Below are 26975 nucleotides of genomic sequence, written 5' to 3'. Positions count from 1 at the left end.
CAAGGTCACCCAGCAAGCTTCCATGGCAGAGTGGGGATTCAGACCTGGGTCTCCTAGTTCCTAGTCCAGCCCTCTAACCACTATACCACACTGGCTCCCGTCACTTGTTATGTAGGAAAAGGGCAAAAAACCATCATTCAACAGCAACACCAATACACTCCAAATAGGAAAAGAGTTTAAGCCATTGTATCCACAAATCCAAACGTCTCATTCACTTCACATCAACATTACAGGAAGCAATTCAACAACACTAACAAAAACTGTCTCACTTCCCACCATTAAAAAAAAAAAACCTACTAATTTTCACTTATCAGCTCTATTTCAAACTTACTAATAATTCCAGGAAAAAATGTTTACCGACATAAACTTAAACGACAATCACTATTTTAATTTAATTTATATTCATTTACAATAGCCAGTGATACATAAAAACTTGTTTTCATGCTTCTGTAGCTTCCGTAAATTGGGAAACATGGGAAATAATGAAAAGTCATCCTGAAACAAAATACAGAGCCAGATTTATGTAAAAACTAACTAAACTATAGTTTAGGTAGGGATGCCAGGTTCCCTCTGACCACTGGCAAGGGATAGAGGAGTAGGGTTGCCAGATCCAGCTTGGGAAACTCCTGGAGATTTGGGGGTGGACCCTGAGGAGGGGAGGGACCTCAGTGGGGCACAATGCCATAGAGTCCACTTTCCAAAGCATTCATTTTTTCCAGGGGAACTGATCTCTGTAGTATGGAGATGAGCTGTAATTCTGGGGGCTCTCCCGGTCCCATCTAGAGGCTGGCATCCCTAAATTTTGGCTGGGTCTCAGATTAGGGGTGTCCTCTACATATACAAAAAATACTCAGTGGCCATGAGGGGTTAATTCTATGGGGCCTATTAAACTTTAGGGCCTCAGCATGCTTCATCTGCCCCTGCCAATACTCAGACTTGGGGAAAGGGGCAATTTGGTTGCTGTATAAAATTCTCTTTGCCATAATGGAGTAAGACCACTGCATTTACAAATGGTTAACAGGCCCGTAAAATTCTGCAGCACACAGTACAAAAAACACACAGCCTTGACTGGGGTTGCAAGTCAAAACTCACAATTCTACAAGTTGCTAAAGCACAGAGTCCTCAAGCGACCTTGAGCCAACAGAGATTCAGATGAGGATTATCCAAACACACTCTTTGATTTCTCATCTGCTAATCCTGGCTGTGGCTGCCCTCTGGTTTTTAGATTTTGTTTGTGAAGTCTCGAGCTTTGCCCTTGCTTCTGGGGAAAGGATCACAGACATCACTCCAGTACTATGCCCTGGATCTCCCGTTTGAATCAACAGATTTCAGTGAAAAAACATACTGTGGTTGTTCTGCAGACACCTCTGACACTTGCACGAAAATAAAGCAGTAATACTGGGACAAACCTAGAGGGTACAATTTCATTCTCCTTCCCTCTTATCCATTAAAAATACATTAAAATGCTTCTGTTAATAAGAGCAAGGCCTTTGGACAAACCAACTAGCCTTATATAGCAGCTTGCATAGTGGAAAAAAAGTGTTTAACGTAGACTTTCCTAGAGGAACAATTTATGCCCAAAAGGGAGATCACTTCAAAAAGTAAAATCCCTATCAATCACACGCTTACCAGTTTTCTAAACTGGATTGTTGCAGCAGCTTGAACAAAGCTGTTGAATTGTTTCCTTGACAAAAGAAAGGCACTTTCAGGACCCATAATCTCATTTCAAATCCCTTTACCCCACTCCCTACTCTTTTTTGGCCTTGAAATTGCAATCCTCTTTAAGTAATCTCAAGACTAATTGGTGCCAGCCCTAAGGTCTCCCCTTCCCTCCTCATTTCCACCCCTCCCCTCTTCCCTTCTTTTCTGCATTGTTTAGGTGCTGAAAAGAAGAAGAGTGCCAGGGTTGAGTGGCCCTGAAAAGCTGCTGTTCTTGAAAGCGGTGTGAGTAACTTAATCAGCATAAAGAGCTTTGTTTTTAAGTTTCAGAGCCCAAGTACTAAGAATTTGCAGAGACACACTTTAACAGTTAAAGACTGTAAAAACTTTTTTTTGGGGGGGGGGCTACCTGCATGCACTATGTTTGCTGCCCTCACAAAATATATACTGGAGTGATTTAACTATAGGAAGCAGACAACTGTGAAGAGTTTGCTTCTCACTCTCTTTGCGTCTCAAGGAGGTAGAAGACAAAACATGTCCAGAAAACCTTCGGAGATTTGGATGCAGCTTATAAAAACTGGGGGGGGGGTACATTTTATGGTGTGTAAAATGCCGTCAAGTTGCAGCCGACTTATGGCGACCCCTTATGGGGTTTTCAAGGCAAGAGACTAACAGAGGTGGTTTGCCAGTGCCTTCCTCTGCACAGCAACCCTGGACTTCCTTGGTGGTCTCCCATCCAAATACTAACCATGGCTGACTCTGCTTAGCTTCTGAGATCTGACGAGATCAGGCTAGGCCTGGGCCATCCAGGTCAGGGCGGTACATTTTATACAAGACAGGAATACAAGCATTATCAAAGGAGTTTAATTTTAGTCTGTTAAAAAACAACAACTAGCAAAGCGTGCCTTACAGCTAAGGCAGAGGTTTCCAAACTTTTTGAGTCGTGGAGCACTTTTCAGGAGAAAAATTAGTCACGGAGCACTAATTTTCACCTAGCACCTATATACTAAACCAAATGACAGTAGTATTTTTCTTTCCAATCTCTTCATGGAGCACTAGAAGATGTTTCATGGAGCACAGTTTGGTCTGGCTAGGCCACTCCAGGACCTTAATGTGCTTCTTCTTGAGCCACTCCTTTGTTGCCTTGGCCGTGTGTTTTGGGTCATTGTCATGCTGGAATACCCATCCTCGACCCATTTTCAATGCCTTGGCTGAGGGAAGGAGGTGCTCACCCAAGATTTGACGATACATGGTCCCGTCCAACGTCCCTTCGATGCGGTGAAGGTGTCCTGTCCCCTTAGCAGAAAAACAACCCCAAAGCATAATATGTCCCCCTCCATGTTGGACGGTGGGGATGGTGTTCTTGGGGTCGTAGGCAGCATTCCTCCTCCTCCAAACACGGCGAGTTGAGTTGATGCCAAAGAGCTTGATTTTGGTCTCATCTGACCACAACACTTTCACCCAGTTCTCCTCTGGGTCATTCAGATCTGCACTGGCAAACTGCAGACGGGCCTGTACATGTGCTGTCTTGAGCAAGGGGACCTTGCGGGCTCTGCAAGATCTCAGTCCTTCACGGCGTAGTGTGTTACCAACTGTTTTCATGGTGACTATGGTCCCAGCTGCCCTGAGATCATTGACAAGTTCCCCCTGTGTAGTTCTGGGCTGCTTCATCACCGTTCTCATGATCATTGCAACTCCACGAGATGAGATCTTGCACGGAGCCCCAGACTGAAGGAGGTTGACAGTTAGGGTTAGGGTTGTCACTTTCTCACCAAGCTGCTTGGCAATAGTCTTGTAGCCCAGTCCAGCCTTGTGCAGGTCTACAATCTTGTCCCTGACATCCTTGGACAGCTCTTTGGTCTTGGTCATGGTGGCTAGTTTGGAATCTGATGGATTGATTGCTTCTGTCGACAGCAGAACCCTAACCCTAATCTGGCTGGTTGATAGGGGATCAAATACTTATTTCAATCATTATAATGCACATCAATCTCTGACTTTTGTCTTCTGGGTTTCTGGGGTTTTTCCTGTTGTTATTCTGTCTCTCACAGCTACAATAAACCTACCATTAAAATTATGGACTGGTCATTTCTTCGTCAGAGGGCAAACGGGCAAATTCAGCAGGGGATCAAATACTTTTTTCCCTCACTGTAGTTGTGAATTTCCTGCATTGTGCAGGGGGTTGGACTAGATGACCCTGGTGGTCCCTTCCAACTCTATGATTCTATAAAGTGAAAACCTTGTGTCCCACCCACTCATGTTTATCTTTTAATATTGTAATTTAACATCAATCTAATTCCTGAAATGAGTAAATATTAAAGCATCACTATTATACAAAATATACTTGTATATGCAAATAAAATTAGAAACAGTTATACATACACGTAATTCCTTAGCCCTTATCCTATCTAAAGATTAAAAGGTAGAATACAATTTCTGAGATTCTTACCAAAGCACTTTCAGAAAGCTTAGACCGTCTCACACAACACACATCCAAGAGATTCAGGGCGTTTGGGGTGTGATATTTTATGACCATACCAAAACCTTCCAATTTATCACTTCTGATGGTACTAGGTGAGTGCTTCTCTGAACACAGAAAAAATTTCCCATAGAAATATATCAAAATTAAATCAACTTGTTCAGAGATCTTTCTGGGCATCAGTCCATCTATTCAAACTATCTCTCTTCCAAGGATGAGACATTGAGAAAACAGCTGAGAAAGTAAAACTTGTCCATGTTTTGCAAATTGGAAAACTAAAGCAAATTCTCAGGCCCGTGGCTTATTCAGCTAACACCTCAAATGGACAAGAGTCTGTGCCAGCTTAAACATTGTTACGTAATACACTGGAGCACAACAGATGTATCAGTAACACACACCGATAATTACTTTCAGAAAGAAACTGATTTTTACAAGGTAAAAAATTTAATCAGGAGAAACAAGCAGTGGGATTTAAAGAACCTTGCTTTCTACACTTACAGAGGAGAAATGATTATCCATCTTGGGAAGAACAGCAACAAAAGTCACTGCAGGCTTTAAAAGGAGAAAAGAGTATTCCTAAACAGATCAGCTCTGAACTTGATCTGCACTGTGCTGCATAGTTCAAATGCTGGAGTAACAATACAGCACACAACAGACTAGCAAATTCATTTTCAAAATCTGGCAATGATGCCGATAGAAACTATTCAACAAGGTAAGGGCTAAGGCATCATTTTAAGCAGGACAATTTACCAAAAAACCAAAAAAAAACCCACCCCAAACGTGAGCTCAGAAGGTCTCAGAGACTCCTGTGCCCAATTAAAAAGCAAGCCAACTATGTAATTAAGAGTAACCTGCTAAAATCCAAGTTGTGTGTGTGTTAAGTGCCGTCAAGTCGCTTTCGACTCATGGCGACCCTATGAATCAATGTCCTCCAAAATGTTCTATCTTTGACAGTCTTGCTCAGATCCTGCAAATTGAGGGCAGTGGCTTCCTTTATTGAGTCAGTCCATCTCTTGTTGGGTCTTCCACTTTTCCTGCTGCCCTCAACTTTTCCTAGCATGACTGTCTTTTCCAGTGACTCTTATCCTCTCCTAATGTGACCAAAATACGATCGCCTCAGTTTAGACATTTTAGCTTTTAGAGTCAGTTCAGGCTTGATTAAAAAAAAAAAAAATCCAAGACGCACATGGCAAAAAAGCATATACACCCCCCACACACACACACACACACACAATAGCTGACTATTCACAGAATGCCAACTGGTGTGTCTCTTCTGAAAACAAGATTGAGAGGATGAGGAGCCGAGCCAGCCATGGCTCAAATATGCTGCGTCAGATTCTCAGCGGAGGATCAGGCTAGAATCGGTGTGTGTGTGGGGGGGGGGGAACATGCCACAGTGCCCACAAGGACTTCATCACCATTATCTGGTTCCAAATAAAGGAGATTATCCATGTGCATATACTTAGTAGTAGACCAGACAGAGAGAGCGGGGAACTGAACACTGTCAGGGTGTTGAACATCTTGCTGCCTAGCAGACTCACCATCTGAGGTGTAAGAAGTGGACTAGAAACCCAAGTGGTCTTGAGAACTCCAAACCTGTCAGTGTTGGGGGACTTCCACATCTGGTCTTGCTGTGAGCCGCTCATAGGCAGTCTTGCTGTGGGCAGCTCTAGTTCACCATGACAACCAGAACTAACACCCCCAATATATGTGGCAAACCATGCATTAAATTAGGTGTTTTCTATTAAAACAGGGGGAAGGTGTTCTATGGGTAGGTGATGCAATAAATACTCCATATTATCTGAGGAGTGTGGACACTACTAGACTCTTCATGGATTATGGACTACTTAAAACAGGCTTCCCCCAAAGGCTACTGGATCGTGTGTGTGTGTGTGTGTGTGTGTGTGTGTAAAGTACTGTCAAGTCACAGCCGACTTATGGCGACTCCTTTTGGGGTTTTCATGGCAAGAGACTAACGGAGGTGGTTTGCCAGTGCCTTTCTCTGCACAGCAACCCTGGTATTCCTTGGTGGTCTCCCATCCAAATATTAACCAGGGCTGACCTTGCTTAGCTTCTGAGATCTGACGAGATCAGGCTAGCCTGGGCCATCCAGGTCAGGGCACTACTGGATCTAGTGGGAATCTAAAATTCCTTGGGAATGGGACTAGCTGATTTGACTAAAGCCTAGTCAATGTTTGGAATTGGGAATTATCTCGAACACTTGATATGACAGCTTTACCCTGCACTTACAAAAATATGATACAAGTAGTTGTCTAGAGATATGGGGTATCATGCTGCTTGCACCCATCTTTATCTTGCCTTTTCAACAGAACCAGCTGAATGATGAAAACTCTGAACAAAAACCTGACGGCAATGATAAACTGGATGAGGCTAAAAAAACTGAAACTCAGTTCAGACAGGAAGAAAGATATCTTAATGGGCAAGAAGAAAACTCACTTCAGAGTTGGTGGCTCCCCATTTCTGCATGGGGTCACAGTCTCCACATGTGTTACCTGGGGCTTTTGCTATATTCCCTATTGCTGCCGGAGACTCGTGTGGATGCCTGTAAGCACAAGAGACTTTTACTGGCTGTTACCAAAAGGCAGTTTCTAGAAGATGAGGATGACCTGGTAGCTATGATCCATTGTGAGGGACATATGCCCGCCTGGGGGCTTTTGACTTTAATGTAATTGATGCCTTTGTATACCATAGTTCTTCCCTCTGTGAAGAACACAGTGACTGTCAATTATTTTCACTCTCTTTTTGTTTGTCACCAAGCAGCCTTTTCTGTTTTGACTGTTAATTCTATGCTGAGAGTCAAGGTTATAAATGGCTGGTTGTTATGGGATTCTGGCAGAAAATTGAGATAAGCTTCTTACATGAAGATTGTTTATAAGGGAGAGTGGATTTCAGTAGAAGGAAGCCATGGATTCAGGCCAGAGAGAGAGAAATTTGAGCTAACAGTATAAGCTGTACATATGTGGTCAAGATATTGTAAAATCAGGACCTTGGACTCAAACCTTTTATGCGGGAACAGGTGTTCAACATTGAACAGATCTCTTTCCTGAGGGAAAGTCAGCAGTTAAGGCCTTCTTCTGAACGGAGCCCTCATTTTCGGAGAGATGCAGCTCTGTAAAGGGTCTAGTAGGCAACAACATGCTTTTGTTATTTCCAGGCTGGACTACTTTAGGACCAGCTACTCCTGAACTAAATAAAATAACAAATAATTGATTATTCCCCCCACCTACTCCTAGTACTTTTAGGATGGGGCGGGGGAGAAACAGAATTACATTTGGTTCTTGTAGGTTATCCGGGCTGTGTAACCGTGGTCTTGGAATTTTCTTTCCTGACGTTTCGCCAGCAACTGTGGCAGGCATCTTCAGAGTAGTAACACTGAAGGACAATGTCTCTCAGTGTCAAGGATGTAGGAAGAGTAATATATAGTCAGAAAGGGGTTGGGTTTGAGCTGAGTATTGTCCTGCAAAAGTATTGTCCTGTAAGTATCAAGATAATGTGCTAATGAGGGTATGGTATGTTAATATGGAACCATTGTATCCTGAAGTGATCTGTTAATGTGTGTAATCCAAAGCTAATCTGTATGGCTATTGTTGAATGTTGTCTTTGTCTGGAGGTTTTTCAGGGCAGGAAGCCAAGCCTTATTCATTCTTAAACTCTCCTCTTTTCTGTTAAAGTTGTGCTGATGTTTATGAATTTCAAACCCAACCCCTTTCTGACTATATATTACTCTTCCTACATCCTTGACACTGAGAGACATTGTCCTTCAGTGTTACTACTCTGAAGATGCCTGCCACAGTTGCTGGCGAAACGTCAGGAAAGAAAATTCCAAGACCACGGTTACACAGCCCGGATAACCTACAAGAACCAATGAACTCTGACCGTGAAAGCCTTCGACAATAGAATTACATTTGTTCAAAACCCACTAGCTACCAATGAAATTAACTTGGGGGCTGTTCCAAGTATATCAGTTCCACAGCACTTCAAAGTAATATCAAACATTAAAGGAAATCCACTAAACTTCATGGAAGCCATCTAAATAGCACCTTTTTGACCAGTGTCTTCATCTGAAACCAGGGCTGAAAACTATACTCACAAACTATGAACAATAGCAGAGCACTAAATTAGCACTACATTTTTAGTAGAATTTCTTATACAGAAAGTTACCTTAACAGGAATTGGAGGTGGTCTCCAACAGTGCAGTCCTAAACAAAGTCGCATGCTTTTAATCCCATGAGTACTGAAGGACTTAGAAGGATGTAATTCTTCCCTGGACTGCACTGCTAAACACCTATTAACTTAATAGCAACATATTACTCATTTCTAAATGCTGTAAAAAAGGAAACATGTGCTTTCAAAAAAACCTTTCCTTCTATGCAGTTTGCTTGTGTTGTTTATAGTCGTTTCAAAAGTGAAGGACACCTACAAAACCCACTTAAATTATTACTCATAACAGAGTACTTGCAAACATATTAAGCTGCCATGAGACTCTTTTTATTCCCAGGTAGGAGAGCTATGTGCATAATTACAGGTGCCCAGGATACTGGAGCACTAAAAAAAAAAATCTTTCAGTATGCGCACACCATCTTTATATGCCACACTCTCCACTCAAGATGGCTCTTACAGTTGTTAAAATATAAACATACTAAGACCCATCAAAACAGACTCTATAGCAATAGATAAAGCACCAAGGTAAAAATTCATATCATAAAGTACTATCCCTAGCCAGGAGGAGGGGGAGAGACACTAAGCACCATTGCAAACACAACAGTTCAACTAAATCCCTGAGAAAATAGCCTGTTTTCACCTGGTGCTCCAAACGTAAGTTTCAGTGCCAAGCAAAAACAATGTGGGGTGGGGCTTCTGTAAGTGAAGGAGCGACCACAGAGAATGGAGCCTTGATTACTTACCGTGAAGGCTCCTTCTCTCTTGAGGCGAAGGCGTCTTGAGCTGTGGGTTATTTCCTTGCATCATCAGGGTAGGCAGGACCAATTTTTGAGCTTCCTGTCTCCCCTTGGCGGGAAATAGCCTGCAAAGCCTCAGTTACAGTCTTGCTTAGCTACTACGACAGGATGACACTCACTCAATAGAAATGATTAAGAAACATAGATAACATCAACTATGGAACAATTAACCAGAGGATATATAATAACTACCCTTGATACTGCAATGGCAGCTCAGGGACAAGTATGGTTCAGAGCGTAATACGTATCGCGGGCGGGCAAGATGCCTTTGCCTCAAGAGAGAAGGAACCTTCACGGTAAGTAATCAAGGCTCCATTCTCCTCTGAGGCTCAGGAATCTTGAGCTGTGGGACCTATAAGAGCTCCCATGTGGGTGGGTTACGAGTCCTCCTCTGCCACCTGCTGTAATACCCTTTGTCTGAAGGCAGCTTGGGCAGAGGCCCATGTATTTACTCTGTAATGTTTGATAAATGTTGAGACAGACGCCCATGTGGCAGCCCGGCAAATTTCCTCTAGCGGAGCCTGTCAAATGCTGCTGTGGTGGCTGCACTGCGCAAGGAGTGAGCAGTGATGCCCTCAGGAGCGGGAACCCTGGAGGCCCTATAAGCCTCTTGGATGCAGAGCCTAAGGGTGCGGCTAATTGCCGCGATTGACATCCTCTTTCCCTCGTTAGGATTGTTTATCCCAACGAACATAAAACCAGACAGCCTAAGGTCAGAAGTTCTGTCAATAAAAATACGGATTGCCCTACACAGGTCAAGCGTATGCCAGGATCTTTCCTTGGGACAGGACGGTCTTGGGCAAAAGGATGGTAAGTTAATCTCTTGTGATCTATGGAATCTAGAATTGACCTTTGGGGTGAAGGTAGGGTCAGGAAACAGAACCACCTTGTCCTTGTGAAAGATGCAGAGACCCTTACGTATGGACAGGGCCCTGATTTCAGAAACACGTGTTGATGAAGTGATGGAGATCAGAAATAATACCTTCATAAGAAGGTATTTTAGGGAAACCACTCAGAGGGGCTCAAACAGCGGTTTGGTGAGTGCGTTGAGCACAAGTTTAAGGCTCCAAGAGGGAAAATGATGGGTGATTGGGGGCTGAGTCTGAGTCACCCCTTATATAAAGGCAACGATGTGTTGATGCCTGGACATAGGGACCCCATCACATTGTGGGATAACAGTGGAAAGTGCAGCAACCTGTCTTCGCAATGTGGAAGCGGAGAGTTTGAGCTGCAGACCCTCCTGTAGAAACTCGAGGACCTTGTGAACCCCCGGTTGTATGGAGTCGACCTTTTTTCTTCTAGCCCAGCAGACAAAGGCCTTTCATGAGGCATTATATATGCGTCTAGTGGCAGGACATCGTGTTTCTAGTATAGTAGCAACAACGGCCTCTGAGTATCTATCTATTAAGGATCTCCTCTCAAGTGCCAGGCGGTCAAGCAAAACCATTGGGGGTCTGCGCGGACTAGGTGACCTTGGCGGAGAGTTCCCCACTGTGATGGAATTCTCCAAGGTTCCTGGCACAACATCTGTCACGGGGTTGTAAACCAGGGTCGGCAGAGCCAGAATGGTGCTGTTAGAATGACGTTGGCCCGCTCTTTCCGAATAGTTCTTAGTACTTTTAGCAATATAGGCAGGGGCGGGAAGGCGTAGAGCAGTGATGGCGAACCTTTTAGAGACCGAGTGCCCAAACTGCAACCCAAAACCCATTTATTTATCGCCGAGTGCCAACCTGAATACTGAGGTTTTAGTTTAGAAAAAACAACTCATACATTCACCCAAAACCCATTTATTTATCGCCGAGTGCCAACCTGAATACTGAGGTTTTAGTTTAGAAAAAACAACTCATACATTCACATCTTTTGCCTTAAAAGAAAAACACAATAACAGAGCTTTCAATGATACAAACAACTTTTTATTGATTTTCTAAATCTAACCAGTGTAGGCAGGAAAGATCAAGTTCTTCAAGTTTGGCTTTATCTGGAGAAGTAAGAAAACACAGGGTTGTCTCCATCTTACGGAACTGTAAAAATCTGTAGCTAAAATTCACCTGTGCAGCTGCTACAATGCTAGAAAATTCCTTGTAGATTTCCTGATGGCTTGTAGGATTGTCTGCAAATGTTGTAGAATTTTCTAAATGCATTTTTAGTTTTGGAAAATATTTCAACTGCCCACTTTCAAGGTCTCTTTCAAAAACCTGCAGTTTTCTCTCAAATGTTTTGATATTACAAAACATCCTTTCTGCTGTTTTCCCTATGCCTTGTAGTTGTTTGTTCAGTACACTGAAGTGTTGTGTAAAATCTATAAAAACATGAGGTTGGTAAGCCAGGCAATATCAGTGAGCTGTGGATATTCCTGCCCTTTTTCATTCATAAACAGCCTAATTTCATCCAAGCAGGCTACAAATCTGAGTTGGACTTCAGCAGCTGCAGCGCCAAGCACGGGCAGCCGGCGCAGGGGCTGCAGCATTGGGCGCGCAGCCTGGAGGCACTGACAGGACAGAGGAGAGGAGAGAAGAGGAGGGAGGGTGAAGAGGACCAGGAGGCGAGGGAACGTAGAGTTGAAGACAGAGGGGGCGATCCTGAAGGTGGGCGATGGAGAGAGGAGCAGCGCGCCAGTGAACTGGGGCATTGGAAGGCAGGAGGAGTGGCCGACCTGTTCACGGAGGGCCCCCGCCGCCCTCACCAGTGCGGACTTCAAGGAGCGAGCAGGCAGCAGACGCACAGTAGGAACGGCTCGGGAAAGAGACGGAGGCGGAGCGCACAGGGGTGCGCGGAGCGGTGGCGGCAGCAGAGGATTTGGCAGCGGCGGCAGTGATGGAAGACTCGGCGGAGGCGGCGCGAGTGGCGCTGATGGCGGAGGAAGCGGCTGGAGTCTCGGAGAGGGGGGCATTCACCCCCAGAGGAGGAGCAGAAGCGCCGGTGGAGGCAGGGGCATTGGCCCCCATAGGAGCAGAGGGTGGGAGATCTTCTCCCCCCCTCCCCCCAGCGATTGTCCCGCAGGAGCCGGCAGGGACAGGGAAAAAAGGGGAAAAGGGGGTGATTTTGGGCTTGCGGTTGCAGGCAGGAGAAGCAGAGCGGGCGGCGCGGGTGGAACAGGAGCTCGCGAAACAGCCGGCGCCGGCTCTGCCTGCCCCACAAGCCCCGCCCAGAGCAGGGAATTTGACAGGGAGGCTGGACAAAGGAGAGGGGGGCGATGCAGCGAGAGCAGAGCTGGGCGAAAGGGGACAATGTGCATCTGCTGGCTCTGCCTGCCCCACAAGCAGCGTCTATGGCTCTGCCTATGGCAGGAGCGCAGACAGAGGGGAGAGGCGGCGCGGGCAAAGGGGCATTGTAAAAACAGGCCAGCGGCTTGGAGGAACAGCTGAGCCACGGCCGCAGCTCAGCTGAGAGAGGGAGGGGCGAGAAACCGCGCGTGCCAGCAGAGAGGGCTACGCGTGCCGGAGTCGGCACACATGCCATAGGTTCGCCAACACGGGCGTAGAGCAATCCTGGGGGGCACTGACTGAGGAGAGGGTCGACGCCCTCTGTGCCGGGTCGTGGTATCTTGAAAAGAATCTTGGAACCTTGGAGTTTTCTACAGAGGCGAATAAGTCTACTAAGGGAATGCCGAATTTGGTGGTAATTTGCCAGACAACCTCCTGGTCCAAGGACCACTCCCCTTCGTCTGCGAACTTGGGCTTGACCGGTTCGCTTGAACATTTAGTACCCCCTTTATGTGCTCTGCTCGAATAGACTTGAGGTTGTTCTGCGCCCATGCGAGAATTTGTACTGCTTCCTGACGTAGGGAAGAGGAGTGGGACCCTCCCTGTTTGTTTAGATGGGCCTTGGTTGCAATGTTGTCAGTTCTCACCAGGACATGTAGTCCCTGAAGGAGAGGGGCAAAGACTCTAAGAGCTAGTTTTACTGCCCTCAATTCCAAAAGACTGATGTGTAGGGTAGTTTCCTGTGAAGACCATCTGTCCTGTGTTGTATGAGTCAAAAATGTGGCTCCCCATCCCCCCAGACTGGCGTCTCTGAATATTTGAGCCGGTTCCTCGTGAATGTATTGAGTGGGGTGGCAGAGGTTTGAGTATTGTGACCACCAGAACAGACTCCTCCTTGTTTCTGAGGAGATGGGAATTAACGTGTCTCTTTTCTTGGCAATGTCCCTCTGAAAGGGACGGATCTGCCACTGGAGTGGTCTGGAATGGAAGCGGGCCCAAGGTACCACCACTATGCAGGCCACCATGAGACCCAACAGCCTTGCCAAGGACATAAGTTTGGCTTTTCTTGATTTTGCTATAGAGGAAGCCAGAGTTGTTATTTTCAGGATCCGATCCCGAGGAAGGGACAGGGTGTTGTGGATAGATTCTATCCTGACCCCCAAGTGGACCATGGACTGGGATGGTGTAATGGAACTTTTGAGGAAATTGATTAAGTAGCCATGATTCTGAAGGGTCTGAATTACCCTTGCTGTGTGTAGAAGGGACTGCTGTGACTGCGCACAAATCAGAATGTCGTTCAGGTACGGATGTACCTGAATACCCTTCTGTCTTAGCGCAGCTATGACTGTGACTAGTATTTTTGTGAAGACCCTCAGGGCGGAGGCCAGACCAAAGGGAAGAGCCCTGAATTGAAAATTGCAGTGGCCAAATGTGAAGCGGAGAAAGAGTTTGTGTGAGGGATGGATAGGCACATGTAGGTATGCCTCTGTTAGGTCCACTGCCATCATAAAGGTGCCCGGAAGCAAGGATTCTACGATGGATTTTAAGGTCTCCATCCGAAAATGCTTGCGTGCCATCTGTCTGTTTAGATACTTCAGATCCAGGATGGACCTCCAGTCCCTGTTCTTTTTGGGGGAAAAATATGGAATAAATCCCTAGGCGCCTCTCGGGGGAGGGGACCGGCTCTATAGCTTTGATGGATAGCAGATGATGAACTGCCCTGCGTGTTCTGGCTTGTTTTTGTGGTTTGAAGGGAATGGGAGACTGTAAAAACCGATCCCTCAGGAGGGAGTTGGATATTACCTGGAAGACCCTTGGATATTACCTGGAAGACCCACTTGTCCGGGTTTGAAGGGAGCCAATTGGAGATGAAATGTTGAAGTCTCACTCCCATAGGCCACTGAATGGCGTCAATGGGGATTGTTTTTTGGAAATTTGTCTTTTCTGTTGGGACGTGTTTGTTGGGATTGGGGTCTTGAGAATTTTCCCCCCTTCCGAAAGGGCCGGGGGTTTGGATTCCACGATCCCTTTCTATAACCAGATCTGTATCTGTTGGGGGTGCATGAAGAACGAAAGGACGGGTATGAGGACTGACGTGACTCCTTTTTAAATTACTTTGGGAGTGCCTGTTTTTTTGTCCTTTGTTTCGACCAGAATTTTGTCTAGTTTTCCCCCCAAACAGTCTGCCCTCTTGGATCGGTTAAGACATGAGCGTGGTCTTGGCCTTAAAATCTGCGGGCCAAGCGCGTAACCACAGAGCCCTTCTTATTGAGATAACCGAGGCCGTCAAGCGCGCCACGAAAGACATGGTGTCTAGCAAGGTGTCGGCCATTAAGGTGATAGCACTTTGCACTCTCTCCAGGCCTCTGATAATTCTGTGGTTTTCCGGAGGGACCAACTGTATGAGCTTTTTAACCCATAGATAGGAGGCGCGAGCAAAAATGGAGGTGGTTGCGCTTGCTTGAATGGCCAGGGCTGAACTCTCATGCACCTTTCTGATGCGGGAATTGGATTTTCTATCCAGTTGATCCTTCAAAGATCCCAGACCTTCCTCGGGGATAAGGCCCGGGGTTTGTAAGTCCACAACTGGCACATCCACCAGTGGTACTTTTAGTAAATTTATAGTGTGAAGTGCCAGATGATAGTTTTTTTAACAGTGGGGGGGCCTGTTTATTTGAGGCAGGGTTATCCCACTCCTCCTGTACAGCTCTGAGGGAAAAAAATCAGGAAAAGGCACTAAATTGTTATTGGCTTTTTCCTAGGGAAGCACTCAGCAACCCCTTGTTTCAGTCTGGGCTTGGTCACCTCCTAGGAGACCACCTCCTCATTTAAATCCAGGGCCAGAATGGCTTTTGCCAATAAACTCTGATAATCCTCCCCTGAAAACAGGCGGCTCTGTTGCTCTTCGGGGGGAGGTGTCTCTTCATCGGAGTCAAACTCTCCCTCCTCTCTTTCCTTGCCAGAGTCGAGGGAAGGAGAATGGGAACCAGCCAAAGAGGACTGTTGCGTCTCCACACTGGTATTGGCTTTTAGGGCTGCCTTGGTTGGCCATTGGCCGCTGGTAGAGGGGACCTGGACAGCCGATAAATTCTCAGCCGTCCCAGTATTATTGGAAGTGGCCGGTGAGGAAGGTGACTCAGAAGGACCTGGCCAGGGAAAGGGAGGGAGTCTCAACTGAAAGGCCAGATAGGCTTGCCATTACCTCTGCAGAGCCAGATTTACCCAGGCATCCGCCTCCTCCTGGGTAATAAAATTACCGCCCGCCGCCGCCGATGGAGAGGGGGGGAATTACCGTCTCCCAACTGCAGGGATGGTTCTGCTGCCCCAGAATAGACCGTGGGGGTCATGATTGCCGCAGTGTGTGCGCGCGATGAGAAGGCAGGTGTTCTTTTCCCGGCTCTCATTGAGGCTCCGCTAATGTAGCCGCGCTATCTCTTTTTGAGTCCCTGCAGCTGCGGCGCAGCTTGTAGCTGCGGTGCAGCTTGCGGCGGTGGAGCGCCTTTTCGCGCCTTTTTCACCCTAGCAGCTGTGGTCGTGATGCCGCCCTGCGCGGACGCTCCTTGATTGGTGCTCCCTAAGGGATCGCCAGAGTGTCCGTTGGGAGAGTCAGTCTCTTTTTGGGCGGATTGGACCAGTCCTAGTTGGTAATCGGAGACTGACAGGAGATCGTCTTCCCTTTCTAAAATGGCGTCGGCCATTTTAGCTCCTCCGAAAAACAACCCCGGGGGGGGGGGGGAGACACACAGAAGTACATACAGAAGTACAAAAGGAATGGAGGACTAAACAACACAGAGGTAAGTAGACTACTGACTACAGATAAACTAAAACAAAAAGACAATCACAAGTGCTAGTTAGCTAATGTCATAGGCAGAAAAAGCATGGAGCTGTTCCTGCAACCTGCTTCCCCTTTCCGAGGCCGGACAGAACTGAGGCTTTGCAGGCTATTTCCCGCCAAGGGGAGACAGGAAGCTCAAAAATTGGTCCTGCCTACCCTGATGATGCAAGGAAATAACCCACAGCTCAAGACGCCTGAGCCTCAGAGAAGGCCCTGTCTCTAGTTGCCACTCACTTTACCTCCAAGGATGGAGCAGGGCCTCCATCGTAGATTTTAATGAACAGGCTGTTAGTCCATCCAATATGTCAGTCCCAGGCTGCTTAAGGCATTAAAAGTAAACTTTCAAACAAAGATTTGATCTCCATGTAGGAAAACCTTGTTTACAGAGGCTCTGAGAGCAAGCCACGTGATAGTAGTTCTGGTTAAGGAATCTTTCCAAAGATATTTTTAAAGGTCTCGTTCTGAAGGACAGGATTATTCACAACCGCTCAAGAATTGTAAAAGCATTAAAATATTAAGCATTTTCAAAAAAAATGTGAAAAAATGTAACTTATAAAAGCACAACCATCTTCTTTGAAGTTTTTAAGCAGAGGCTAGATGGCTATCTGACAGCAATGCAAATTCTGTGAACTTAGGCAGATCATGAGAGGGAGGGTAGAAAGGCTTGCGTCAATCTTTGGCTCTCATGGCCCTTTCTTACATGCCCAGGGTAATGCCGATCGCCACTTTGGGGTCAGGAACCAATTTTCCTCCAGGCCAGATTGGCCAGGGATCGTGGAGGGTTTTTTGGGTTTTTTTGCCATCTTCTGGGCATGGAGTAGGGGTCACTGGGTGTGTGTGGGGGGTGTAGTTGTGAATTTCCTGCATTGTGCCGGGGGTTGGACTAGATGATCCTGGTGGAACCTTCCAGCTCTATGATTTTGAAAGTGTTTATCCCTCTCAACCCTTCCCCCAGTGATTACTGCCTTACAAGCCTGTGAGGAGATGGGCACAGGTCATTCCCTCCCCTCCACAAACTGAAAAAAACAAATAACTTTTCTCTCTCAGCCCCTTCTGTGCAAACGTGCCCACGCATACACCCTCATGACTCTGCAAGATCTTCTGCCTCTTTTTCTTAAATGCAAGTTGGTTTTTGTTTTTTTCAGCAAAATATTTGTTTTAAAGGAAGAGAATACATGGTAGGTCATTAGAAAGGTACCCCCCCAAAAAGTTGGTAGTGACACATGAATTTGCTTTAGCTCTGCAAACATTTCTATGGACAGAGTGTACATTTTGTGGGCTACACTCTGAGCCAGCGTAAACAGGTTTGCTTTCCGGATGGGAATTAGAAATCTCTGCTTTGTCAAAATCATCAGTGACATCAACTGCCAGGGAATATTCAATCGTTATGTTTATGGTTTATTTACAATACATCAACAAGGATAAAGTAGGTAGATTTGTTTTCATTTGTTTATTAGGTTTCTCACCTGCCCTATTACAGGGACATGTGGGCAGGAAGCTACAGTTAAAAAAAAATCTGCCAGAGTTCACACTACAGTTTCCCACCCATAGAGATCCACCAGGTTATTCCTTCCTATTGCCATACCGAGTGAAAAAGGTTGGCTTCTGAGAACTATTTCCTGTAGTTGCCAGTCTAAAAAAATTATGTGGCTTTTACGGGTTTTTAAAAACTTTTAGTATGTATTTTTTTAAATCTCCCTGGTTCACTCTTGATGTTTTTATGCTCGATTTTATAACGGCACCAAATACTCGAAGCAACTTAAATGCAGAAAAGCAACTAGGAAATATCAACACAAGTAACAAGGCCTGAAGACACCCATGAAAGCTTACGCAAATGGGAAATTTGCTCTCAGCAGTCGCCCCAAAATGCTGCAGGGGACAGTAACAGAATAGCCACAACACTCAGCAAAGTAAGCTCTGAAATTGTCCGTGTCAAACTTCCATGCATTTGTTTCTCTGCAAGGTTTGAAAAGACGCAAACAGTGGGGTCAATTTGCCTCTGTGAGATCCTGCCAGCCTAGCTGTATAAACCTTGTAATTCCTTCTGTTAATCCAGCTCCCCCAGAGGCATCTTAATATTGGGAGAATTAAAGTCATTCTGCATGTAGTTTATTAATTTCAGTCACTGAACTATATAGGCAAAGTCTTTGGTCTTCCAGAGGGTTTTTTTCAGGACGCAACAGGAATGCAGTCAGGCAACTGTTCTTTGAAGATAGCATCTGCACACCTAAAACCACAGTTTCATTTAGCAACTTGCTGTAAACTGCTGACTTGCAAATGGGAAAATCGGTTCCTCCTTTGGAGATTCTGATTGTTTTTGAGAACTAGTTAGGCCAGTTTCACACTATCCAGATTTTTTTCATCTATATGGGAATTTAATGCTGCTTCTATATATAACACACACAGTTATAAAGATTACCACTGTTTTAAAAGGACTGTCAGTGGTGAAATTACTTCAGTATCAAATGCTGCCTTGTTTACAGTTTGCATTCTGGAGGCAATCTAATAACCAAAATACATCACACATCATATATTTTAATTAGTTATACACTCTTCATTTGGGGGAAATAAAGTACTTTAGTTTTACTTTTAAATCTTTTAACATCCAGCAATAAATACATGCACCCTTAATAGCCAAACCCAGCAGTACAGAAACCTGTAGACAAGGGGTGTCAGACATACGGCCCACGGGATGGATCCGGCCCCTTGAGAGCCCTTATCCAGCCTGCAAGCCAGCCAAGGCATCTACCACCTCCCCCAGCCCTAATCTAGGATGGCAAGCCAACTGAAGCAGCCCCCCCCACACACACACTAGATCTGGGATGGCGAGGCATGGCCCGGCCTGACCAAGTGACATTTATGTCATACCAGGCCCCTGCTGTAGTCAACTGCATAAAACTTGGCAAACTGCATATGAAAGGAGAAAGCTTGATCCACTACTTAAAAGAATGCCAGTGTTTCTGGAGGCTTAAAAAAGTGAGGATCAAGAGTGATCCTGGGGGTAGCGCAGTTTGTTACAATTGAGGGAGGCAGTGAAGCAGACTGTGGGCGAAAACGCATGGTCGCTTTAGCCTCCTTTATTCCCTATTTCAGCCAGGATTTAGCCAGGATCGAAAGCACGTTCGGCGAAACGTATACGTTCGATCCTGGCTGAATCCTGGCTGAAACAGGGAATAAAGGACGGAGGCTAAAGCGACCATGCGTTTTCGCCCTGTGCCTCAGGTTCAAGAGGTCTGAGAAATCCTAAGGGGGAATGGGAGTGCAGGTCTAAAGTGATGTAAAGAAGTGGGATATGAAAATAAGAGAAAGTGAGGGAAGAACCACATTAAACCACAGTGTTGTTTACAGCAGGGCATATTTCGATGGTTAAAAAAAATTCTACCTTAGCAGCTTAAATCCAGAAATCTTACATGTTTTGTAAAGAGATTTCTGTCACATTAAAGACTGTTGCATGATCCGTGGTATAAACGTTTGTGAACTAGAGCTCATTTCTTCAGATGTAGCCTCTTAAATTGGAAAGTACATATACACATGGGTATAATGAATATGGGAGGAAAGTTTATACCTGGGATGACCAGAAAGCCAAGAAAACGGATGATACAGCAGTAAGTGTATCACAATTGTATGCAGAGCATACCAGATCAAAAGTGGGTGTAATCAACTCTCAACTAGCAACCATGGGTGATAATACTATCTTTCTTGCTTGGCTAATTCAATGCCTGAAGTAGAACAGCTGTTTCCTTTAATGAGTCAGCCACTCTTAATGCTTGTTGAGCACTGAATTCTACGGTATCATATTTTACTTAGTTTATATGTTGCTCAACCAGTTAACCGAACCATTTTTTCCCTAAGCAAGCCAGAAGAAAAAGGAAACAGAAATCCAAAACCAATGAACTCAAACCACAATCTTGTCCCCTCCCCCCCCCGATCATTCAGTTCCATGGATATCCAGGAGTATCACGATTCAATGAGTAACTACTTTAATACCAACCAAACCATTGACCAACCACTATGGGCATTTGAAGAGGAGGAGGAGAAGAGTTGGTTTTTACATGCCGACTTTCTCTTCCTCTTAAGGAAGAATCAAACCAGCTTACAATCACCTTCTCTTCCACTCCCCACAACAGACAACCTGTGAGGTAGGTGGGGCTAAGAAAGTGTGACTAGCCCAAGGTCACCCAGCTGGCTTCATGTGTAGGAGTGGGGAAACAAATCCAATTCACCAGATTAGCGTCCGCCACTTATGTGGAGGAATGGGGAATCAAACCCAGTTCTCCAGATTACCGTCCACCGCTCTTAACCACTACACCACGCTGGCTCCATATTGGTACTATCTGTCTGCCAAATAGTACCAATGCACAAAAAACTGGAGCCTGTTTCAAGATTTAAATCTACCCACATGAAGAGGGAGAGACTCCTCAAGGCCTGCTACTTAAGACGCTTTGTAATCACAGGTGTCATTAATTGAATCTTGGAATTTGCACTTACAAAGCATATGTTCTTTTTTCTATACTCCTCCCTCCAGCTATAGCCCCCGATGGATGCCTATTTACTATTTGAATGTATATACCACCCCCTTCTTGTAATCTTGTTTGTGCACACTATCAGCCAAAGGAGGACATACATAGAGCAGTACAGGGCATCAGATTCATAAGAGTCAGGGAGGTTTACAAGGGAGTGGGCACCTCAAAAATATGCAGGGTTCAAGACTTTTAGGGATTTTTAAATGGTCAAAACATGAATTAGTCTGAAGAGAGAAAATTCTTCAGCAGTGAAGCAAGCTAAAAGCTAGGCAGCCATTCTTTGCAATAGGTAACAGGTCCAAGCAATCTTCAAAGGCGGCTACCTAAAGAGGGCTGCATGAAATCATGCCAAGAAATTACAAGGCATATATGACAGATGCTAATTTCTATAAACCCCTAAAATGGATCCTTCTTTGAATAATTGAGAACTCTCCTCTCTTATAGCCCTATTGCATCATCTCCGTTGAGAATGTACACATGGAAGGTTTAAGAGGGTAGGCAGCAAAAGCATCCAGAGATCCTTCTACCAATGACTTGCCAAAGCTTGAGCAAGAGATACTTCTGGAAGGTCTATCTACATGAGCTGACTTATGGCAATCACATTTAAAGTGTGAGGATTCTGGGACACATGTTATTTAGCTTAACCTTTGTCTGAATTATTTTGGCACGCTTAACACATCCCAATGGGATGGTTGACTAATCCAAGCAAGTGATATATATCCTATCCTAACCATTTAGCAGAGAGTAAACCCCTGGATAGCCCAGGCTAGCCTGATCCTGTCAGATTTTGAAAGCTAAACAGGGTTGGCCCTGGTTAGTACTTGGATGGAAACCCAGCAAGGAATACCAGGGTCACTATGCAGAGGCAGGCAATGGCAAACCACCTCTGAATGACTTTTGCCTTGAAACCCTTATAAGGTTGCCATAAGTCGGCTTGACTTAACGGCCACTACATACACACACACACACACACACACTTGGATGGGCTGTTCATCAAGTCTGGCAGTTCAAGCAGCACACTCAGTCACTTTGTACCTATTCAGCACCATTACTATCTTTATTATCGGGGACTCCTTCCAGAGAAGACAGCCTGTGGAGCAATGAAAAGGGTAGTCAGCAGAAGAGCAGCCATCTTCTGGTGCGGCCCTTTGTTCTGCAGTGTTTATTATTATTTTCCCTACTGCTATGAGGAAAAGTTAGTTCTCAGAACCTGTAAGAGAGACCCTCTTGAAGTTCATGAATTAGAGCTGACAGACTTTTTTCTCCCCCTCATATAGATTCTGGTACTACTCGAGCCAGAGTGGTGTAGTAGTTAAGAGCAGTGGTTTGGAGCAGTGGAGTCTTGATCTGGAGAACCAGGTTTGATTCCCCACTCCTCCACATGAGTGGCTGAGGCTAATCTGGTGAACTGGATTTGTTTCCCCTCTCCTACACATGAAGCCAGCTGGGTGACCTTGGGCAAGTCATGCTCTCTGAGCCTCACCTACCTCACAGGTTGTCTGTTGTGGGGAGGGGAAGGGAAGGTGATTGTAAGCCGGCTTGATTCTGCCTTAAGTGGTAGAGAAAGTCGGCATATAAAAACCAACTCTTCTTCTTCAACCCTATTTTGTTCAAAATGTATAGTTCTATACATCTTGTCCTTGATTTTCAGTAAAAGTTGTGTTTAAGACACAGTTCAGGTTTTGAATGGTCACAATGTTGTGATCACAAACCTGACCCTTTTCAAGTCAAGTTTCATTTCGATACAATATCAGCTCTAGGTAAAAATCAAAGTTAGGTTAAAATAATAAAATAAAATAATAAAAGTTGATGGATTCTGGAAGGATGATCTGAAGAAGAGGTGGAAAGATCTTCTACTGGGAAACGTTTTCAGTTAGCCGTTTACGAATCCCACTAGACTGGAGGCAGAATTTGGCTACTTGAATGGTTATCTCCCGAGAGGAGTCTGCTAAGAGAAGTTAAAGTTAAAAGTGTTATGCAAGTTTTTATTGTAATAGGAAATACGATGGCATGAATTAATCTAGTCTTGGTGGTCAGTGACACATCCTTACACTTCAAAATCTTTTCTGGCTCCTTCATGGCTGCCCTTCCTAGTCTCAATCTCCTTCTGATTTCTTGGCTGCAGTTTCCCTTTTGGCTCTTGGCTGCAGTCTCCCTTCAAATTCCATTTGAAGAAATGTGGGTCAGAAACCCAATTCTATGACTAAAAGCACCATTGTAATGAGAGCTGCACCCGTCTGAGCCCACAGAAGTAAATTCCTTAAGACTGCACTGCAAGAATACTGGAAAAAAATTGTTGTTCATTGAACAGCTAATAATACCAATATCCTTATGCTCATGGAGGCTGGAGGAGGAGATGTTTTTCTAAGGTCACCTTGTGAATTCATGGAAGAGATGCACTTTGAATCTGACACCTCATATCCTTAGGTTAGGCAGCCTAATGGTTTTCAGCCATCACCTGCATCACCACTATGGCAGTACAGGCCACCCTATCTAAAGAATGGCAGTAGGACCGTGCAAGGATATCAGCATAACACAGGTGTGGAGGAAACGAAACACAGCCACCCCCCATCCTCAGCTCCTTCTTCCACCCTCCAGTTGAAAGAGAGACAATTCCAAACCTGTCCTAAACTTCACTGAACAAAAGGAGTTTCCAGCAGTGATAGGAGTGCCACGTAGGGCAGAGCTACACACTCCAGGGATAAGATGTCACAGTTGCTAAAGCAGCCTAAGCCCTTGCTTATAGCGACATGGCTCTGTAACATCAAACAACAAACTAAACATTTCGCTATAGCAGAACGGCTGTTGCTGGGGCGGGGGGGGTGGCACACAACCCAAACATTATAAAGTCTATGTCAAAGGACTAAGGAGGAAAGGGCAAAGCAGACTTGCCAATATTTAAGTGTGCACAACTCTAGTTTTCTCCTTCGCTCTTTTCCCCCACCTCACACCTCAGATCATGTCATTGCACCTTCTCAAGTCAGATGCCCTCACACTGAAAGCTCTGATTCTGTTGATTTAGACTCAAACACAAATCCAAGCAGGTAGAATCCACTTTAAAAAAAAAATAACTTGGGAGGGGGGAAATGTTTCAAGCCCACTGCAGTTGCTATGTAGGGTTATTTGTTGCCAAGGAAACAGCGTATATCTAAGCACTAATGGCCTGTCCTTTTGCCAGGCAACAAACAGCCTTGTGATGCAACTGCACCTGTCTCAGCTATGCGTTGCTATGGAGATGCTCTGGTTGCTACGGTTACCATCACGCTAATCGCCTAGCAAGGGCAGACATACAGCCGTCTCCCGTGAAAGCCCAGCTGTTCCTCCCAATCTCTGCCTGAAGATTGATTGTCTGGCCATGCGACGGCACGCCGCTGCTCAACAGAGATGCTCGAGAACTTCATTAACATTACCTGAATTGCATTATTGTACATGCTGCTCCGCGAGGAAGAATGTATATTAAAGAGAGGGAATATACAAAACAATAATACTATCCTAAACCAAACCCTAACAAAAAATCAACCCACAGCTCTGGTAGCAGACACATCTGAAGACACACAAAAAGACTCACACATATGTATTTCATGCAACAGGTTACTGGGCTGTAGTTGTTGCCTAATGTTGCCCTAGGCACTGCAGTGGTTTTAATAAGAACAGCCCTACTGGATCCGTCTCGTCTAACATCCTGTTTCCCACAACAGCCAGATAGAAGGCCCATGGGTTAAAATCTGCCCCAGTTACTGTCCCCCAGCCCCACAAGTAGCGTTCAGAAGTATACAGCCTCTAAACACTGCGGTCCCATTCAGCCGTTGTGGCTCATAGCTTCTGATGGACCTCTCTTCCACAAACCCGTCTAACCCCTTCTTAAGGCTTCTAAGCTAGCAGCCAGCGTGGTGTCATCATTAAGAGCAATGAACTCTAATCTGGGGAACTGGGTTCAATTCTCCTCCACATGAAACCTGCTGGTCAACCTTGGGCCAGTCACAGTTCTTTCGCAACTCCCTTAGCTCACACAGAGACCGGCAATGGCAAACCACCTCTGAACGTCTCTTGCCTTGAAGACCCTATGGGGTCGCCGTTAAGTCAGTTGTGACTTGACGGCACTTTCTACCACCACCAAGCTAGCAGCAGGTGCCACTTAAACTTTCCTGATCTATCAAGGGAGCAATCCTAAGCAGGTCTACTCAGAAGAAAGCCCCATCTTATTCAATGGGACTTACATCCAGAAAAGTGTAATTTGGATTGAAACTCAAATCATTTACTGTCTAGACATTTATTATGAAGCTGATCGGATATCCCATAATTATCTCACACCTTGGATTCCTTGAGTTAGTCGCAAACAAGAAACCTCCACAATTACATTGATACTAGAATTTCTTAAGTCACACGTTCCAGCCACGCTTCACTTTCCCCCTCCAAGTAAAAAGGAGAGCCCCCCTTTGTTTTTCAGAAGGCATACACACACACACCTTGGCAACTCGCATAACTAAACTGACTCGTCTCACAGAGAAAAGGTAACTACAACAACAAGAAATAGCTTTCAGTCACCTGGAAGCAAATGTTTGCATGAGACGCTATAGCTACATTGGCAAGGCAATCTCCAAAACACTTGAGCAACAAGACAGAAAAGACAACTCACCAATAACCTGCTTTCAGAGCACTAAAGATTTGCAAAAGGCAGGAAAAGAAGAAAACCTGGATTGATTTATTGCAATTTACATTTCAGGGGTTGCCCAGGAGTACAGGAAGTTGAATTTTTGGTTCAAATCCACAAGAGCACCAACTTAGCCTGAGAAGCTACAATGAATATGCTGGATCCGCCAAACACGGTAAGGAATACCACAAGTCCAACAAAAGGATTTAAGCACTGATCATTTAGGACTTTATGATGCTTTTCACAACTGTTTTAATTCTTTATGGCAGGGATGGGTAGAAGGTAGGCTGCAGTCTACCAATCAACCACAGAGCAATTTGGTTGCTTATTTTATTTACATCCTGCTTTTCTCCCTGATTGGGGACTCAAAGTGGCTTTTCGAATGGTTCCCCTCTCCTCCACTTCATCCTCACAACAACCTTGTGAGGGAAGGTTAGGCTGAGAGATCTATGATGGGCCCAAGGTCAGCTGGTGGGTTTCCATGGCTGAGGGATTTGAACTCAGTTGTCCCATGTCCTAGTCTGACAATGCTTAATTAGGTGATCTGAGGCGTGTGTGCGCACGTGTGTGTACGTGTGCTGTGACTCAGTGGTAGAATATCAGCTTTGCATGCAGAAGATCCCAGGTTCAGTCTCTGGCATCTCCAGTGAAAAGGCTCAAGTATCAAGTAGTATGTGACGTGAAAGGCCTCCATTTGAGACCCTGAACACCCATTGCCAGTCTGAGCAGACAATACTGACCTTGTTAGACCGATGGTCTGACAATATAAGGGGGCTTCATGTGTCCATCTATCAAGGCATACCTTATATGGTTAAACAGGAATGAACACTCCGACCTATTTAACATTAATCTGATATACTTTAACTCACATAAAACTGAAGTCAGCTTACAGAACCATTGCCTGAGAGGCCATTTCAAAGAGATCCAAAGAATTGCCCAAATAAAAGTATGTCCAAATTCTCTTACCTTTGATATGCCTGAGGAGATGCTGGAGGTGTGCTAAACACATGAGAATATGGATGATAGGGAGTCTTCTTCAAAGCCTGGATAAGGTTTTGTCTATATTCTGGGTCTATACACCATAAAGACCCCTTCCCAATACTCTGCAAAGGAGGCAAAAAAGAACAAAAATAAGTAAGTGACATAGTAAGTCTATTTCTGACTTCTTAGAAGATTGAGAATATGCCTTCTTGCATTCAGAGAACAACAACTCTCGTTTCTTTGTCACGTAGTTTAGATTAGGTGATGCAGTATTTCACTTTTAATGGTTAAAAAGAATTGAGGCAGATTGGATATTGTAAGGAATCTGTGAAAATAGATGTTACTAAGCATGGTTCAGTAGTTTGCTGGAAACTCCATCTCTTTCACATACACACACACCCCACACTGAAAGATCATAATTATTCTTCAATGCCAACTTGGAAGTTCAATAAGCCTCTCAGACCGGGAATACAACTGCTATTTTGTTTTGCGACTATAAAAGAAAATTGGAGGTGTTTTTTAAAGCACCCTAGCAAACCAATTTAAAGAAATAAAAGAACTTAAGCATTCAGCCAGCAGACACTATTGCCACTCTAACACAAAAAGTTAGCCCAACATCTTTTCCTGCACCCAATTAAAAAAAACAAAAAACTAAGTAGAGCTAAAAA

At 45.0% G+C, this 26975-nt stretch overlaps 1 protein-coding gene across 3 annotated transcripts in view; it reads right to left on the bottom strand.

The window, feature by feature from the left end:
- The window catches only part of FOXN3 (forkhead box N3), a 171701-nt gene that overhangs the window by 95655 nt on the left and 49071 nt on the right, over nucleotides 1-26975 (bottom strand). For all 3 annotated transcript variants that reach the window (XM_056851432.1, XM_056851433.1, XM_056851434.1), the window contains exon 3: nucleotides 26293-26429. In XM_056851432.1, the coding sequence (XP_056707410.1) occupies nucleotides 26293-26429 (137 nt within the window). The remainder of the gene's footprint in view (nucleotides 1-26292; nucleotides 26430-26975) is intronic.

Source organism: Euleptes europaea, chromosome 6 (assembly GCF_029931775.1).
Source record: "Euleptes europaea isolate rEulEur1 chromosome 6, rEulEur1.hap1, whole genome shotgun sequence".
Lineage (NCBI taxonomy): Eukaryota > Metazoa > Chordata > Lepidosauria > Squamata > Sphaerodactylidae > Euleptes > Euleptes europaea.
Note: the sequence above shows the minus strand (reverse complement) of the source record. Positions and strands in the feature narration are given on the sequence as shown.